General features: G+C 40.4%; 1 protein-coding gene across 3 annotated transcripts in view; it reads left to right on the top strand.

Moving 5' to 3' along the window:
* LOC145985963 (DNA damage-regulated autophagy modulator protein 2-like) overlaps window positions 1-18203 on the top strand; it is a 55527-nt gene that overhangs the window by 14408 nt on the left and 22916 nt on the right. For 2 of the 3 annotated variants that reach the window (XM_083120110.1, XM_083120109.1), the window contains exons 4-5: window positions 10698-10776; window positions 12090-12217. In XM_083120110.1, coding sequence (XP_082976236.1) covers window positions 10698-10776; window positions 12090-12217 — 207 coding nt within the window. Of the gene's footprint in view, window positions 1-3503; window positions 3643-4381; window positions 4534-5657; window positions 5927-10697; window positions 10777-12089; window positions 12218-18203 lie in introns of those variants that run through there. The other variant, XM_083120111.1, reaches the window with a different exon arrangement.

Raw genomic sequence — 18203 nt, 5'->3', positions numbered from 1 at the left:
CAATTTGGTTGAATATGTCATGCGACACCTGGTGAGTTTTGTACTCTGACCTCAGAATACTGTAATTTGGAGTATGTCCTAAATGATGAAGAGTTATTGTATTTTCTTTTAACGACATCTTACACCTCTGTGTTCGCAAAAAGTCATTTCCTAAAAGTGGAGGGACAGTTGTAGAATCTATATTTCTGAAAGGGTGCGATTATTTATAATTTCCAATTATAATAGGAAGTACTACAATTTCAGACACACTCAGTTTTGTTCCAGACACACCTTGGATTGTGGACTTTACATTGTAGGTTTTTCTTTTGGAAGGGAGGATGTGGGGGGAGTAAATTGATATCTGCGAACCCACATCAATAAGTAAATCCATTTCTTTCCCTTGTATGCTACTCTTGATGTAATACAAACCATTTTTCTCAATGATGGGAACTTTGTCTATTCTACCATTATCTTCGATTTCGTTCCTGCAAGTCGAAGATGATTCTAGTTTAAACTATTATCTCTTTGTGGTTTGTAATAGCAGTTACTACTGAAGTGATTACATCGACCACAGAAAGTACAGGCCGATGTATTTGTATCGTCGCGATTACCCATATTTCGATTCTGATCTCTACGTTGAAACCTATTATTTCCCCTAAATTGGCCTCGAGAGTTCGACCTATAGTTTCCTCTTTGATTAGCCCTATAATTACCTCTGTAGGAAGGGCAGTTATTATTCCTTTTGTTTTGAACTCTATTACCTCTATTATATGTGCTTTGATTTGCATTTTTTGCGAATTCAAAGACATTTGCACAGAAATTAAGGAGGGAGGACGGATTCAGTGTTTCTTCGCGAGAATGCAAAGACATGTTTGCAAGCTGCGTCGAAAGCTTATTTACATCGCCACCAGAGGCGGTGTTGTGAGTGGGTTCCGCGCTGGTCACAGCTGGTGGCGCCGCGTAGTGTGGAATTTGGGAACTTGGTTGGGAAGACGTAACAGGCTGTGGAACGGATAATTGAGAGGAGAAATTGTGTCCTTGATTAACTGTCTGCGAGGGAAAAACAGGAGTTGACTGCAAACTTTGGACTTGATAAGCGGGGTGTGGGGGGAGTTGGATTCTGGTTATACGCTACAAATTGCTGAGGCGGAGTTGGCGTATTACTTGGGAGGGGGGAGTAAACCTGTGCATGAAAACAGCTGTGAAGTGGCGCGGAGGTCAATGCCTGATGCAAGCTTCCTTGCACTATAGCCTGATCAATTTCATACTTCTTCTCCATCATACGGGAATTAATCAATAACTGTTGGCGTTCGAAATTTTGTAGGTTGGCTATTAATTCCTCTGTTTTGGCAAAGTGTTTGTTAGTTAAGCAACCTATGTATTTAGTTCGCAGTCCCGTGATTATATAGGATAAAGTCTGTTCTTCAGTGGCGTTGGGGAAATACTGTTGGACCAATGCCTTCTTAGCAATAACATATGCGTGAATTGGTTCTGTAATTAGTTGCTTTCTCGCTAGAACTATTTGGACGGGCTCAGCAGGGATAAATGCTCCTTTGAACAAGGCAGTTAGCTCATTTTTGATTTGGCTATATGTCAGGTCTGTGAAGTTAGGTCTTTTCTGTATATCGTGAAAGTAAGTCAAAGCTGTGTCAGTTAAAAATAAAGGCAACATCTCTTTTCGCTTAGCTTCCGACCATCCTGCGGCGTGCGGTACATTCGCAATTCTCAGGAAGAAGGGTTCGACTTCTTTGGGGTCATTTCCGCTGAAAGGTGTCGGATATAACGCAGTTGGGATTGGAGTGGCCATGTTAGTGGTGGGAATTTCTACAGTAACGTTATCAGGGCTATTAGTATTGTTAGAGGTAGTAGGAACGTTAGTTGGGGTGCTTGCTAAGGGTTGGTGTCGGGTTCTGCTGGGTGTTTCTAATCCTAATAAGAATTGGGGGTAGTTTCTGTTAGCAGATCTTAACCGTGTTAGTGGAGGGGAGGGGGCCGGTGATAAGGGTTGTGATTGTACTGGGCCCGCCGTAATTGCAGTAGCTAACTCTATAATTTGGTCGAGGGAGGCATGTAAGTGTTCGTGCAATGCTATCTATTTCGTCACTTCGCTTTTCATCCTTATCGTTGGTATTAGTGACGTACAATAAAAATATGCAATAGTAGTTTAACATAGATAAGAGACCATCCATTTTTACTTTATAGGGGAAGAGGGACAAATATGAAATTGGGGTACAAATATGGAATACCATTATATCTCACCTGGTAAGTGCTGCGCTGTAACAAGAACTACGTGAAAAGCTGAGCAGTGTCGCTCACCACCACAGGAAGCAGTTAGTTTGCATCTCGAGGTTGAACAGGGCGCGTTAGAACAATTGTTGTGGTTCCCACCCAAAGTGAAACGTTTGGAGGTAAGTACCTTTTTGCCTTATGCTTCTTATTAGTACACAGAATGAAAATACATGGTATACAGTTTTGTAGCATATCAATCAGGCTTTATTCTGGTATTTTGCGTATATTGTTGAGGTAAGTTTGAATACACTTTTGGCCCTCGATACTCGAAGGTAACAGTGGCTCAAATATGGAATAGTAGTATTCCATATTTATACCCCATTTATGTACAAAAATTATTAACCTGGACTTGCATCTGGATCCAAACCCGAGGATGGAGCAGGACCTTCTGCTAGAAGTGAAGTGGCCACCTCACCTGTTCCTGCAATTAAGAAGAGGCAAGGGAGTAGGGGGAGGAAACCAGGGACCTCTCATATTCTGACTTCATCTCCATATAAGACTTCCATTGAAATGTCCACTGCTGTTAAGAAACAGTCTTTTTAAAAACAATTGGAAAGAAGGGAAATCGCCATTACCAAAAGACTGCGAATCATCAGACTCGGACAGCGACGGCATATTCAGCGTGCGAGATGACTCTTCTGATCTCAGTATGTCCGATGCCAGAACACCAAGTAGTGATGATGCTGCTGAATGTCTCTTCTGTTCTAGACAATTTTCTGATGATAAACGTGGAGAAGAATGGGTTAAGTGCGAAATGTGTGATATGTGGGCTCATACTGAATGTGCAGGATATGATAATGGACTTTACATTTGCAATTTTTGTAAGTAGGTAAATAGTGCCCTCATAATCATAGTAATACAGACATGTACAGTTCAGAAACTTTCTCATATTTGTGACTTTACAGTGTTCATTTATTTCATGTTTTCACTACAATTGTGTTTATTGTGTTTATGTGTTCATTTTCTGCACAGTGTTGCCAGTATTCCATATTTGTACCCCATTTTCTTTTGGAGCAATCATGTCAACCTTTAGGAAAATGTTATTTGCAAATACTTACTATAATGTTATGTAGTCTAAACCTTATATTCTATTAAAGAACTAATTAAGGAAGAAGAGGGTAGTTTCTCACATACATTCTTCAAAAAATGTGCCATTGAATGGTCAAAAACAAAATGGTATTCCATATTTGTCCCCCTTCCTCTATATGTTTATAATGTACTGTACATTTTTCCAGGTGAAAATAAGCTACAGTATACGTCCTGTTGGGTGCACGAATCTGAGAGCAGGGTTACGTCTCATTGTTGCAGGGATGTTCACAGTATTTTCCACCATCTCTTTCATATCTGCATCAGTCGCATATGGAATATATGCAGGTAAGTTCATATGACGTGTTTGCATTTCTCTCAAGACTAATATTACATCATTATTCCAATACTGTAATTTTACATATTGTTTTTTTTTACATTACTCTACTTATCACTGTCCTAACTTTTCATTTCCAGTTCTCTCGTGGTTGCTAAGGGTGCAGAGGGGGGGGGGGGAGAGTTTGTGTGTGTACAAATTAAGACATTTGTGAGCAATCGAGCATCCATTCTTAGAAAATATTTAAAAATCGAAATCCTCTGCAATCCTTTTCTTCATATTTCTTCACTATGTTTGAAAATCTGGGTATTTATAAAAGTCTTGAAAATGTATTTCTGTGCTCTCAGGTTAATAGACTTGAAGTAGTTTAAGCAGATGCCGTGAGAGGACGCTACTAGTCAGCAGCTGTGGGGACATCTACGGCAAAATAACGAACTACGTGCAGCGCGGGTGCCTTGCGTGTGCGCATTTCATCCCCAATTCACATTTCCTACTTGAACTTGAATTTGACATGCCGCCACTTCCAAAAACCTGCCACCTCGGTGACAGAGCTCGTCGAGTGTTCGACTCTCAATCTCTCCTCCGAAAGCTCAGGGTTCGAGTCTCGGCCAGGACATTGTTTGTTCCATCAATGTAATATAATCATCAGTACTCTTCATCGCCGCGATTAACACGAGTAGGTAGAAAAGAGGACGTGAAGTAAGCAAAATGCAAATAGACAAGTACCGACATGATCAATCTTCATTACAGGACACAAGATGGAGTGGATCAGTCCTGAATGCGACGCGTATCCGTCCTACATCGTGGGCAGTTCCACGCAGTGGGTGGCCATTTTGTCCATAGCAATCTTCGTGAGTACGTATGTCTCAGAATTCAAGTGCCTGGAGGTGAAATTTGGAGAAGTAAGTGAGATCTCTCTAATACACATGATCCGGGCTGTTTTTTTTCCCAATATCTAGAAAATGGGAAAATAAGTTTTGGCTTTATGCTCAGCCGACCTCTGTGGCGGAGTTGTTAGCACAGCGCTTCTCGACTCTGGGGGGTACAGCATTCGAATCCCAGCAGATGTTCTTTCTTTGTGTATTATCATTCCTCGTCCTAGCCAAAAGTCGCAGAAAAGCGACGTTAAATAACAAAAATTAAATTAAATTTTATCCTCAGACTAACCAGGACTGGACCTACATTTTAAAATAGGATCTGAACTACTGTACAGCCAATGACAAATTAGTAAAATTGTCCATGTTCACTTGCTGTGTTTCGGCAATGGTACCACGTGATATCAAATCCTGTTCTTGTCATTTATTTATTAACTGTAATGCCCTTTCTCCTACTTAACTGTCAAGCGTCATCTATAGATATATAAATAAAAAAAATAAAAGATAATACTATTCGTAAAAAACAGCACATACAGAGTTGTAGCAGAGCATAGCTATATCATAATCCTGTGCCTAATTTATCACGATTTTCAGCATTCATTTCACTAAGTCTGGGGATCAGACTTGTTGTATGTGTATATAACATACATAGGCTACACATTTCCAGTTAACAAAAAACACCTTCGACGAGGAAACGTATTAATTAGATGACATTTTCCCACAAATATGCAAATTTACACTCAATACTTACGTATGTATTGAATTCGGTTGCCGCCTTATACACGCTTCCTTTCACGCGCCACACTTAAAGATTTATTGCCAGACTGTAGCCCAAGTGTTAATTAGGTAACCCCCAAGGTCAAAAAATGTAGTCTCTTGAAAATCAAAACGTTGTCACAAAGGGTGGAAATACATATCACGGTTGCTGTCATTTAGAAGGCAGCTTCAACTTGATTCACGTCACATGATCCGGAACTCATATCAAAGTAATATGTACTTTTCTTTGAAAAAAATGCACAAATGCAGTTTCGACTCTCACCCTGTGACATTTTAAAGTTACACTGAAAATGTTGAATACGCATATACATTGATTGTTTGTACCTACATGGCATGTGTTTTAAAATAATGGGATTTACAACTTGTATTTGCAGATAAATTGGGATTCTGACTGCAACGGCTCAAAAGAACGACTGAAAACAATTTATCATTCGGCTGATCACTAGTGTTACGTCACGATGACGCCTATAGCTACGTGGACCCAGACAGATTTCGTCGTTTTTTAAATGCAAGACCGCATTGTTGACAACTTCTTGCATAGTTAGCAGAGGTTAAAATTTACGAGACGGGCTGGAAAAGCTTGGGGCGATGTTCTTGTGTTTCTGTAAATTTGTTCTAAAATAAAACTATATCAAACAACGAATAGCGAATGGATAGCGAAATTTTTAAGGGTAAATGTATAACAAATATTTTTAGAACTGTTTATCTCAGTGGCGTAGCGTGATTGTATGAAAGGTGTAAGGCTTCCAAAAAAAATCTGACCTGAATATTGGATAAAGAAAACTCAAAGATATTTTAACTAAATAGAATCTATTTGAATCTAAGTCATGCATGGGCATACTCAATTTCAAACACAAAATGCACACACTCTATGTTAACAATAATAGCATATGTATTACTTACTGAAAATTCTCATTTATACTGTAACTCAATCCGACGATCCTTTAATCTGAACACCTCAATCACGTCGTCGTAGAATCGGGGGTTTCTGGTCAATGTCTTTAGTAGCTCCTTTTCAATGGATATAAGTCCCAAGTCAGATTTCCTTGCCTGAGTCTGTGTGCTGCGTTGAAACGTATGAATCCTCTTCAGTGCAGAGAACGACCTTTCCACCGACGAGCTTGAAGCAGGAATAGTGAGGAACAATTCTGTTAGTTTGTACACTTGTTCAACAGCTTCATTCAAATGGGTAGTACGCAAGTACTCATGAAGTTCAAACACACTGTTTACTCGATATTCGGCTTCAGAATAAATTACCTGTAGCTCAACTTTCAACTGGTAGCAATTGAAAAATTTCGCATACAGCTTAGTTAAGGACACAAACTCTTCTTCTGGAAAGGTTTCTACGTAATCGGGAAATTTATCAAAATCCAACAAAGCCAGAAACTTTAACTCCTCCATGCTTCCAAATCTCTCGGTCGTTTTTACCATCAGTGTGTCCAATATTTCATAAAATAACACACGAAACGATGTTTTAGCATCAAACTCGAGCCTCGATCTCTTGACCTTCGAATTGCACTGTTTGTGTTAATTTGTTTTTGACCAAATGACCTCAAACTGTTCACGCAGTGCTTGCAAATCGGTTTTGAATTGCTCAACCTTTTTTAGACAAAATCCAATGTCAGAAATTTTCTTTTGCAAGATATTAAAAAGCACTTCGGCCTTAGGAAACACTGAAGAAAAAATACTGAGGAGAAAACAAAATTCAAACTCTTGGATAGTGTGATAAAATCCCCTAGCAGCCATTCTTGATTCCACGTCCCACTCTTCATCATCTTCCATCATATTCTTCAATAGTTCCTCCAGCTCATCTTTAACAGAATAAATTACATGTACGAGCCTCGTGCTGTAAATCCACCTTGTGGGTGAAACTGTGGGAAACCGCCTATTAACAATTTTCTCAAGAGCATTCATTCTTTTTGTTGATTTCGAAAAAAATGAAGAAAAGCCAGAACATGTCTGAAAAAAAAATCTTGCACTCTTTAATACTGTCTGTTGCCTGTTGTAAAACTAGGTTGAATTTATGGGCGTAACAGTGAACAAATATCGCCTGTTGGAATTTTTCCCTAACTCTCTGTTGTAAACCATTGTGTGCTCCTGCCATAACACTTGCCCCATCATATGTTTGACAAACTAATTTATCACTGCACTCGAATTCAATCAAATAACTAAACAAGTGTTCTGCTAAGTTGCTGGCAGTACGATCACTGCTTACGTCATCAATTCGCAGAAATCTCTCTTGAACCTCACCGCCTGAAGAAACGAATCTAAATACAGTTGAAAGTTGGGATTTGTGAGAGATGTCTGTCGTCTCGTCCATTATTACGGCAATGTAATTGGATTCTTTAATTTCCTTTTTTATTTCACTGGTCATCACTTGAGCCACTGACTGTATGAGGTCATTTTGAATCTCTGGAGAAGTACCGGAAAATACAGTAGCTGTACGCAAATGATGAGCTAATATTTCATCAGTTTTTGCCATGAAATTCAATAGCTCTAAGTAGTTTCCTCTATTCTGTGACTGACTCGATTCATCATGTCCTCTAAATGCTTGTTCCTGCCTCCCCAGAAAACAAACGATATCGATAAGGCGATGCATAATGTAGCGATTGTTTGTCACTTTTTCATTATATTGTTTCACGGATTGTTTGAATGCTTCACTCAGGGAAGTTTCTATTCTCGTTTGGCCAAATTTAATAATACTTGACAATGCATAAATATGAGATTTCGATTCAACATGCCGCTTTTTCAATAAAGAAAAATTGCAGATATCCGTAACACCAAAATTACTCCACACATTCTTTTCCTTTGAAAATAAAAGGCACGGGAAACAATATAACTTTTTCGTTCCTGCGCAATCACAAAGCTATTTGTTCCGATCGTACCACGATGTTTGAAATGTGTACATACCTTTTCCTTTTATCTCCTTTTTCAAATCTTTCAGTTCTGGTGTCGGCCTACCTCTGTTGAGGATGTCTTGTTTACACGCGAATGTCAAAGACGAAAAGGGTTGTTTTAAAACAGATTCAACTACGCACTCACACTTGTTCATATCAACCACACACTCATTTTCACTCACTCTTGAACTTGTGCAATTATTTTCCATGTTGCACAAAATACTGTAATGTACAGGAATCTATCTACCATGAAAAGTAGAATAAGAATTATTGTGCAAAGTCCTTGTTGGATATTTTACTTTAAATCATCCATCTGTCAATGGACAGGTTACTTTTTATTGGTAGGCAAGGCTTAGCATTAAGAGACCATAGTGCGGAGGTGAAAGTGGCAAAAAGTGATGGTAACTGCCCCACCCATGCCCCTTCCTACTTACCGCCACTTATTAGCAGTGTTTTCTACAAGGTAGTCATAAAGTGTTGAACTAATGGCGGTTGTGGAAGAAGGAACTCTGTGGAATACACACCAATGTTACTTGACCTTAACCACCTGCCATATGGACAATTTTGAAATATGGGGCTTATGCTGTGGTAATCATGGATCTGAATCATCTCCGGAAATGCATGAGGTGCTCGGATCCTCATATTTTGATGAGAATTCAAGGAGACATGTTGACACTTTTGAGGAATTTGTGTAATTCGAAATGTCTTAATTGTCACTTACCATGCTCCTCTACTTTCCACTGTCATGGCAACATCTCAGATCGATGGTGACATGTAAGTTTATCAGACACAAAAATGAAAAACTGTATTACATCGGTGTACGAAGGCATCTAGCGAGTCTGGAAGTCATCATTCTCAATCTCGGCCATACAGCTATACAGCGTAGTAGTCAGTTTCCCTTCAGTAAGAACCAGAAAATACTGATTTTATTTTCCACTTTTTTACCTTTTGGGGGTTGTATGCCACTTAGCATTTTTGCAAGTTTTTAAATAAATTATTAGGTAATCTGACTGCATTTTGCTTATTGATGGTCGTTGCTTGCATTTGAGTGTGTTTGTTTCAGCACTCTGCAGCAGGCAATCAATTTTGTGCTTCTTTGCACTTGCTAGCAGAAAACGACAGAGATAGAAATTATTCCAAGACTAACATTCCCTGCAGCTGTAGATAGAAAGTACAGTACTGCAGTCCTCAATTGCCATTCTTTGGTCGAATGAGCAGATAACTTAATTATTAAAAAATTGCATGAGTTGCCCCGCAACGTCTATTTAACAATCAACTCATGAGGCAAACAACATGGATTCTTTAAAATTATTTTAATGGTCATTTTGTAGGTCAGTTTTGAGACATTGTACGTCATAGTCATTTCAATATGTTTAAGTTGATCCTCTTATAATCAAGGAGTTCAGAGTTCGATTGGGAAGACTTTGAGTAGTTCAGTTGCCACTATATATGCAAAGTGACCTTTAAACTAACTAATTTTGTGGATCGTATAAGCAATTAATTATAAATTTGAAACCACAGACAAACTTAATGGTGATATTCTTTTCCATAAACACCTAAGTCTGAGATTAACCTCGTAATAGAATTGTTGTTGCTGTTTTGCGTTGACGTGGCAACGTAAATTGTAGTATAAGGTGCTTTATTCTACAAAAGGGAAGAGAAAATTTAACTTGATTTCCGCCTTTGTGATCAGCCTCCTAAGAGGTACGAAACGCATTCTGTTGGCCAATGTAAAATAGAGTGTGACGTACGTACCCCCAGGACGAATATCAAGAAATAACGCCATACTATTTTACGAACAGCATAAGCTATTCGGGTCACAAGTTGTTTAACATGTTATTTGTACACAGAGGGTAATCGAGACTGAATCTACAGTCAATAAAGTATTGAGAAGGGGATCCAAGGATGCCATTCTATCACCGAATGACTTTAATCTAAATATGCAAGATACTTACGAGTACATGCAGTTCGTTTGATAACATTGTTCATGCCGACTATAAGAATTGGTTTGGATCGTATGGTTTCATGTTATTCGTTCAGAAAATAAACTTCTCATAATGTACAGGCAGAATAAAATTGCAATTTTTTAGGAATTTATGAAAAACTCGGTGCATATGTAGTGCATCAAATCATCGAGCAAACCTCTCTCTCCCTCCCTCTCTCTCTCTCTCTCTCTCTCTCTCTCTCTCTCTGTGTGTGTGTGTGTGTGTATAACTGTCTGTGGTAACAGGGACGATCTGCAGAGATTTAAGTATGGGTGCATTATTGTTTCCCATTGTCTATTTTATAACGTTCACATTGATCCTCATCCTCAATATAAATAGAAAATGGAAATAACTGCCTATACAGTCTTTCGAGAGGAACAAATTTAGTGCTCCCCATTTCCATCAGTTGTCTAATCGCTTGTTTTAATATAACTGCAGTCTCTCACACAGTATACATTACATTGTTATTATTTCTCATCCAATAATTATACTTTATATTACTTTAGTCTAACATACACTGTTTCTCTTTCAGATGCACCAATGAAGTGTAACTGCAGCATCATATTCACCCTTGTGGCGTCCGCCATGATGCCATTTGCTTTCATGGTAACGTAAGTAGTAGTGTAAGAGTAACACACTTTCGACTTTCTTGTACTTTTAAACAAACGATGCCAATTTTCAGGGGGGTCCACCGACCTGTTCGACCCCTCTCCCGACCCTCATGGTTGGTATTGATCAAGTTCATTGACATTAGATTATGTAAACGATCGTACCAACATGTAACAACTTAATCTGCTATAAAATTCTTCAATAACAGTAAGAACATTTTTCCGTGTGTACCTGTAAAGGTATATGTAGGCAATGTTCCTTGTTTACATTTTAGGGTGTCATGAAGCCACATATTGGGGTATGTGGAAGTAGGGTCCTGCACACTCTTGTGTCTAGTGCGGGGCACACCCAGCGTGCAACAAATCCCCAAAACTAAATTCTAAGAGCTCTACACCCAAGATTCTTGAACTCGCACATTTTTTAAAGGTGATGTGGTAAGCCTTACGCTCCGGTCTTCTTTACACTCGCTCTCCCACAGATATCCATTTATTTGAGACTGGTGAACCCCATAGCCGCTTTATGCAGAGAGAAGGCCGGAAAAATTCCGATCTTAGATTATTCATCCCGGGAATCAAACCTGGGTTTCTCGCGTGGCAGTCAGACGCCATACCGATTAGACCACCGCGGTTTCTTATGTATCTGTAGTTAGTGTATTTTCCTTTGGATACCCTCATGGGGGAATCTTTAGACTGTGACCATGGATCCTGAGATGTGGCGCATGAATATATAAATGATGTTCAAAATGTCCTCGGTAACGATGTATAATAATTACATATCTACCTTTTCTGATATTTTGAAAACTGAGAAAATAAACTAACAGGATTATCAGGAAATAACAACAAATCCTTCAATTGCATAGAATGTTTTAGAACAAATGCGGGGCGCAGGGAGATAGTCGCCAATTTTATCACAAAATCTTACAGTACCCTTAAGGACTGGTTTAGTTGTATTTGAGCAAAATTGGTCCACGTTTTAAGATGGCGAACCTTGCACCTACCATAACACTTTTTAGAGAATTGCCACATTGTATACGTCGGTGAGGTTTCGTTATGGAGTTATGCAAAATATTTAACGATAGCACCAAGACACATCTTGCAAAAAGACCACTAGAAAAGTTACTTTCCTTGCCGGAAATGTCAGGTTGACCACTGACCAGAAGCAACTTGGTTGGAAACTTAAAGAAATATGGAAAATAACACTTTCTCTCCCCTTCCACCACATCTTCCACCACAATATCAATTCTAAAATGTTAAAAAAAACAAGGTTTCTATCATATAATCATTATATTGTGGCGACTATATTTTTTTTATTTCAGCTGCATCACCTCTGTGATCATGGAACACGTTACAAGTGAGACCATTTCTCCTTCCATTAGCGTCATGACGTCATACGTGCCAGAGAGTTGCGTTTTCGGAGAGTTTGTGAACATAGGAGCGTTGCTTCGTAAGTAACATATTTTCCATAAAAGAATATTGAAACTAAATAAATAAATAACTTACTCCGAGTGGATGTTCTTGTAATCAACGGCTCGCTTGTCGGATTGCCGATGGGAGCATATTTCAGTGTTTTAGTTTACACTCTAAACTGTAGGTGCAGTCCCGCTTAGCCTGAATCTAAATTTTGGTTTATAACATTTTTTTCGACGCGGATGTTTCGGAAATAGAAGTTCGCATAATAGATTTACACACGCACACACACACATATATATACAGGGTGAGTCATAAGTCTCCATACAAATGGTGAAAACGATGACTAATGTTTATTTTTCCTTTTCAGGCAGGTGAACCAATGAAAAAGAGATGCCACTAATAAGGAAGAACGGATTGACATCGTTCTGTTGGCTAGGAGTGGTACCACCGTCATGTAGCACGTACATGCAATGCAACACACGGAACGCAGATAACCCATGACACCGTGGCCAAACTTATCAAGAAATTCAGAAGGACAGGTTCATCTGTTGCTGTCTTTGATCTTCCAGGCCTGCCTTCCTCGGCGACGAAGTTTGGCCACGGTGTCATGGGTTATCTGCGTTGTGTGGGTTGCATTGAATGTACGTGCTACATGACGGGTGGTACCATTCCCAGCCAATAGAATGATGACAATGCGTTCTTCCTTCGTTAGTGGCATCTCTTTTTCATTGGTTCACCTGCCTGAAAAGGAAAAATAAACATTAGTCATCGTTTTCACCATTTGTATGGAGACTTATGACTCACCCTGTATATACATTCATATATAATGCGATAGATAAATTATAACCGAAATATATCGGGAGAGGAAGAATTGGCCACTACAATAAAAATACAAAGAGTAATAAATGAAGTCTGCATCTTATCGCCCTTTATATTTTTTTTTAAACGTATTAAATATATTTATAAAATATTTAATAAAATACTTGGAAAATGTGAAATAAGCATGAATCCTTACATACTAGAAAAATTAAGATAACATATGGAACTCATAATAACGATAAACACTATTATTGAAAAGAGTATTGTAAGACATCATTCAAAGCATTCTTAATTTTAGAATACGTATTTATTTTGTGGGCATTATGATCTCCACCATTAATTTTTTGAAAGATATGTGACATGTAGAAATAGCCATAGTAATGGCACAATCATTAAATATTTATTTCATTAAATTTTTCATCGAAACATTCAAATATTTTAAGATTTTTCAAAGTATGCATTATTTTGTAACGACCCTGCGTGGTCATCACATTTAGGTATCCTGCGTCATAGCCATATTCTTTAATATATAATTATTAATGCTTGAGAAATGCCCTGCGAGGCTTACGCTTTTGATTTATCTTTTATCTAATTTTGAGTGCATTGTTGTTAAGCATATATTGCTATGGCACACACGTTTTGGTTAAATTGATTGATATGTTGTTTTAAGTCCACTTTATGCACAGTAAGGCTAATCGGGACTGGACCTACAGTTTAAAGTGGGATCCGAACCACTTGTGCCTCCACCGGGTATCGAACCCGGGACCCCTTGATTACAAGGCGACGACGCTACCACTGCGCCATCGGGGAGGCCCTCGTTTTGGTTAAAGAAAGCATGCTAAATACCCTGCGTGGTTTACGCATTCAGTTATCTTTTGTGCAGTACTTGTTGTTTAATTTGTAACTTGCATTGTCGAATCTCTTTATCTTGTAATTTCTTTAATGTAACGTGTTCAGTTCAGCACACAAGTGTTAAGTTTATATCGCCACATGCTAGTGGTTTTTACAATGCTAAACTTGATATTTTATAACGCACGAGTTGCATCTCGTGAATTGAAGGGAGTTTGCAACGCTGCAGCCGGCTTAGTTCCGATCTTCTCCACCCGCCTCAGTGCTGCCACCAAACAGTATATAAACAAAGCAGCGAGGCCCGGAGCTCAGTCGACTGCCAGATGCCGACTGCGAAAGACCTGGTTCCCGGATCTAGTCTGGATGTTTCCCCTACCAGGATCCAATAGCTTCCTTGAGAAGGAAGGAGGAGAATAAGAAAAGCAGATTCCCTACCTACCTGGTCTGCTCCATAAGAGCTTGGTGTGCTACCCCTGGGTCGTGGCGGCCCAAGCCCAAGTCTCTTGGGTGCTTCCAGACCTTCCCTTTGTACCTTGCCGTCTCTTGCTACTGACTGGACATACCAAGGGACCGAACCGTTCCCATGTCGTAGCTGGATTGACTTTGCGGCGTCCTTTCATACCAACACCTTTGTGAAACCGCGGGCCCCTTGGCCCGTCCCTCGCTATTGATTGGACGCTTTCGCATGTTGTCCCCAGACGGCGTGGCACGTGACGACTACCAAGGTTCCTATTGGTTACCTGTACTAGTTGGTTCCCCCTAAATTAGATAAGAATACTAATACTGCCCAGGTACCTCACTGAGGAAGATTTTAGAGCGTATGTGCTAAACAGGTTATTTACATGCGTGTATAAATATAAATAAACTTTTACAAGTTGACCTTTCCCTAATAAACCCCGCAAGCCCTGAGGTACTTTGAGTCCATGTCTTCGGCTGGCTACAAGCTAGCATATATGGGTACACTTTTGCACCGCTCCGTGGTGTGGTGTGCAGTGCGCGGACGTTGCAAAAGTTTTTGGCGCCCAACGTGGGGCCCGAATTTACAAAAACACAGGGCTCGACTTGTAAAACGTGGGGTCGGATTGGTTACATAGTGAAGCCGTATATGGACTAGAAGTGGTTAACCATACAGAATTCACGAAGGTAAAGTGTTGTGACATATTCGAGTGTGACAAAATGGAAAAATAAACGTCCGGAATGAGTCTACGGAGCAGAGGGAGAAAAACCGTGGAAGGTGAGACTGGGTTCGCATGCTGTGATGATCCTGGAGCCGAGATGGAGTCTTTCCAGTGTTTCCAGTGTCTCAAGAATTTCCATTGGAGATGCGAGGGGCAAGAAGAGACCTCAGAGACTGTTGCAGAGGCTAGGTGTAAAACATGCTTATCAGCACCCTTGGTAGCGTCCCTGCTTGAACCAAGTCTTCCAAGTAAGACCCAATCAGACCATTGGCTGCTGGAGTGGTTGATGAAAGATAAAGAGGAACGTAAGAAAGAAAAGAAAGAAGAAGAAGAGCGTAGACAGATTGATGAAAAGCCAAGGAAAAGGGAAACTGCTCAATTAGAGAAAACTCGGAAGAAAGAGTTGATAGAGCTGAGACAGGTGGTCGAATCCATGGAGGAGAGGAGACTCCTTGAGAAGGAAGAGGAGATAGCCCGTATTAAAGAAGAGAAAGCATAAGAAGAAGCTAAAAGGGCCAGAGAGAAAGCAGAAGAAGAAGCTAAAAGGGCCAGAGAGAGAAAGCAGAAGAAGAAGCTAAAAGAAAAGAAGAGGTACAGGAGTTTAGGACTCTGATAAAGTCTCTTGAAGAGAAAAGAGAGGTGGAGAAGAGAGAAGCTGAAGAGAAAAGAGATATTGAAAAGCAAGAAGCCGAAGAGAAAAGAGAAAGGGAGTTAGAAGTTTTCCGTGTCCTGGTGGAAAGTCAAGAAGAAAAGAGAAAGAAAGAAAAGGAAGAAGAGGAAGAAAAGAGAAAGAAAGAAAAGGAAGAAGAGGAAGAAAAGAGAAACAAAGAAAAAGAGGCAGAGAATGAAAGAAGGCAGCTAGAAGCCGAGAAAGGTAGAGAGGAGATGCGAACGCTTTTCTCTCAGCTTAAGGTTGACCAACGAGATAGTGTTAGAGAAGAGTTGGAGAAAATCCGGATCTCTTGCCAGCAGGAGGTAGTAAGGGTAGTAGAACAACAACTAGAGCCCTTAGCTGAGTGGCGTGGAGAGATAGAAAGAGAGCATGAGCAGATGAAGAGGAATCTAGATACCTGCTTAGAACTGGTCCAGTCTAGAGGGGAAGCTACTAATGAAGATCTCTAGAGGGTTAAACAGATAGAGGTCTCTGTTGAAGCAATGAGTTCAGTGGTAAAAACCCTTGGTGAAAGGACCGAGCAGATGGAAAAAACTGTACGAGAGCAGAAGGAGGCTGCCGACGCATTGACGCGGAATCTCCGGGAAGAAGTTGTAACAACTGCTGGAGAAAAAGTGAGCTCTCTCCGTGAAGAGACCAAGAGACTGGAAGTGTCCCTTTGAAGAGAGATCCATGAACAAACTGGAACTATAATTAGAAGAGTAGGTGAGCTGCTGGATAAGTTTCAAAGACTGCAGTGACAAACCGAAGCCACTTCAGATGTACTCCCGGATTCTATTGAACGGGGTGGAAGCTTAAACCCGGAAGCGGTCACCTTTGAACCTCCTAGAGTAGGGCAAAGTTCCTACTGCGTCGAAAGAACAGTTCGAACAGATAGAGGTAAGCGACCTAGAGAGGGAGACAGTTCTGATGGATCTCCTCCTCGACGTAGAGCCAATTTCAAGATGCCTAGGATGGCTGATATCGCCCACATACCAAAATTCAAAGGCGATATCGAGGCCCAATCGGCAGAGAAGTACCTTAGAGAGCTCAATGTCAGTTTCGAGCTTATGCAGATACCTGAGCACTATAGACTTGAGTTACTTCCTAGAGTATTTGCAGGCAAGGCTGAACATTGGCTGGCGGGAAACATAGATAGTTTTGTCAATTATGCCGACTTTTGCCTAAGATTTAAGGAGGAGTTTGCCTCTGAGAAAGCCAAACAGAGACAGTTAACTGCTGTGAGAAATCGACGACATTTTCGCCCAGTCCACGAGAATATGGAGAGCTTCGCTTGGAGCATCTACGCTGCCTATCGAAACTTGAGTGACAATTTCAGCGAAAGTGAAGTGCTGAATCTAATAATAGGACAGCTGCCGTATCGTATCCGGAACCTCTGCCTTGCGCATGCTCCGAGATCAGTTGATGAATTGACCAGTTTTCTCAAGGACTTCGACATCTATGACGATCCCGATGCCTGGAGAAATAAGGAAGACCCCAAGAGTAAAGAGCCTGGAATCAATAATAAGAGCTTCAAAGTCCGCAACATCGAGACCAGAACCAGCGGTAGAGAAAGGAATGCTGCGAGGACTCCAAAGTTTTATAGAAGACAAGGCTGGAGAGGAGCGGACCGCAGTCAACAGGATGGTCAGAGGAACTTTAATCGACCTTATCCAGAAAGAGGTCGAAGCTTCCCTGATATGAGGAATTATCAGGATGGGAGTTCCCCTAGACGATACTCACCTCGGGATGCAGAACAGACTAAAAGGCAGTCACCAACCAGAGAAGACTTGACCTCTGAGCAGGAGGAAGCCCTAGAGACAACCCGGGACTTCCTGCATAACCAAAGGTCTCAGTCTAGTCAAACAAACTAGAGCCTTGTCTAGGTGCTTCGTTCCCATTTAGGCAAGGGGCCTCGGAGGAGCGACCACTAAGATCTATCCAGGAACTAAAAGTAAATTTTCAATTGTCCGAAACAGAGGAAATAAATGTGCAAAGTGATCTGAAATCTGCACGAGCATCGAAGACCAGTTACAAATCACCAGCAGTGTCTGCAAAATTAATGGAAATACCGATAAACTGTATAATTGATACCGGAAGCGAATGTTCAATTCTAAGTCATAAGGTCTGGACTAAACTAAAGGATCAAATACCAGGCATTCAGGTACAAGAGGTTCCAGAAATAAGATTAGTTGATTTCTCTGGTACCCACAGAAAGCGAGTTTTTGGAAGTTGGTGAGTAGAGATAGAATTCGGCGGAATATCTTTTAGTACTGCAGTTTTTATGTTGAAGAAATATGTTGCGAATCTTCTTGAAGTCATGTCATGCTTCAGACAGCACTCAGCAGAGTTGGTTTTCGTGAAGACTCCTGAACATGAGGAAGGGAATCCTCTGGATATTGAAGCTGTGCGGTACATCCACGTAGCCCAGGTAGAGAAGGCTGAGATGTATAAATCCGCTGACCTCTCAAGGAAGGTAGAGGTATTAGATATTTTGACTGATTCCCATAAGCAGGAGTTCC

Source organism: Lepisma saccharinum, chromosome 3 (genome assembly GCF_977018435.1).
Source record: "Lepisma saccharinum chromosome 3, izLepSacc3.1, whole genome shotgun sequence".
Classification (NCBI taxonomy): Eukaryota; Metazoa; Arthropoda; class Insecta; order Zygentoma; family Lepismatidae; genus Lepisma; species Lepisma saccharinum.
Note: the sequence above shows the minus strand (reverse complement) of the source record. Positions and strands in the feature narration are given on the sequence as shown.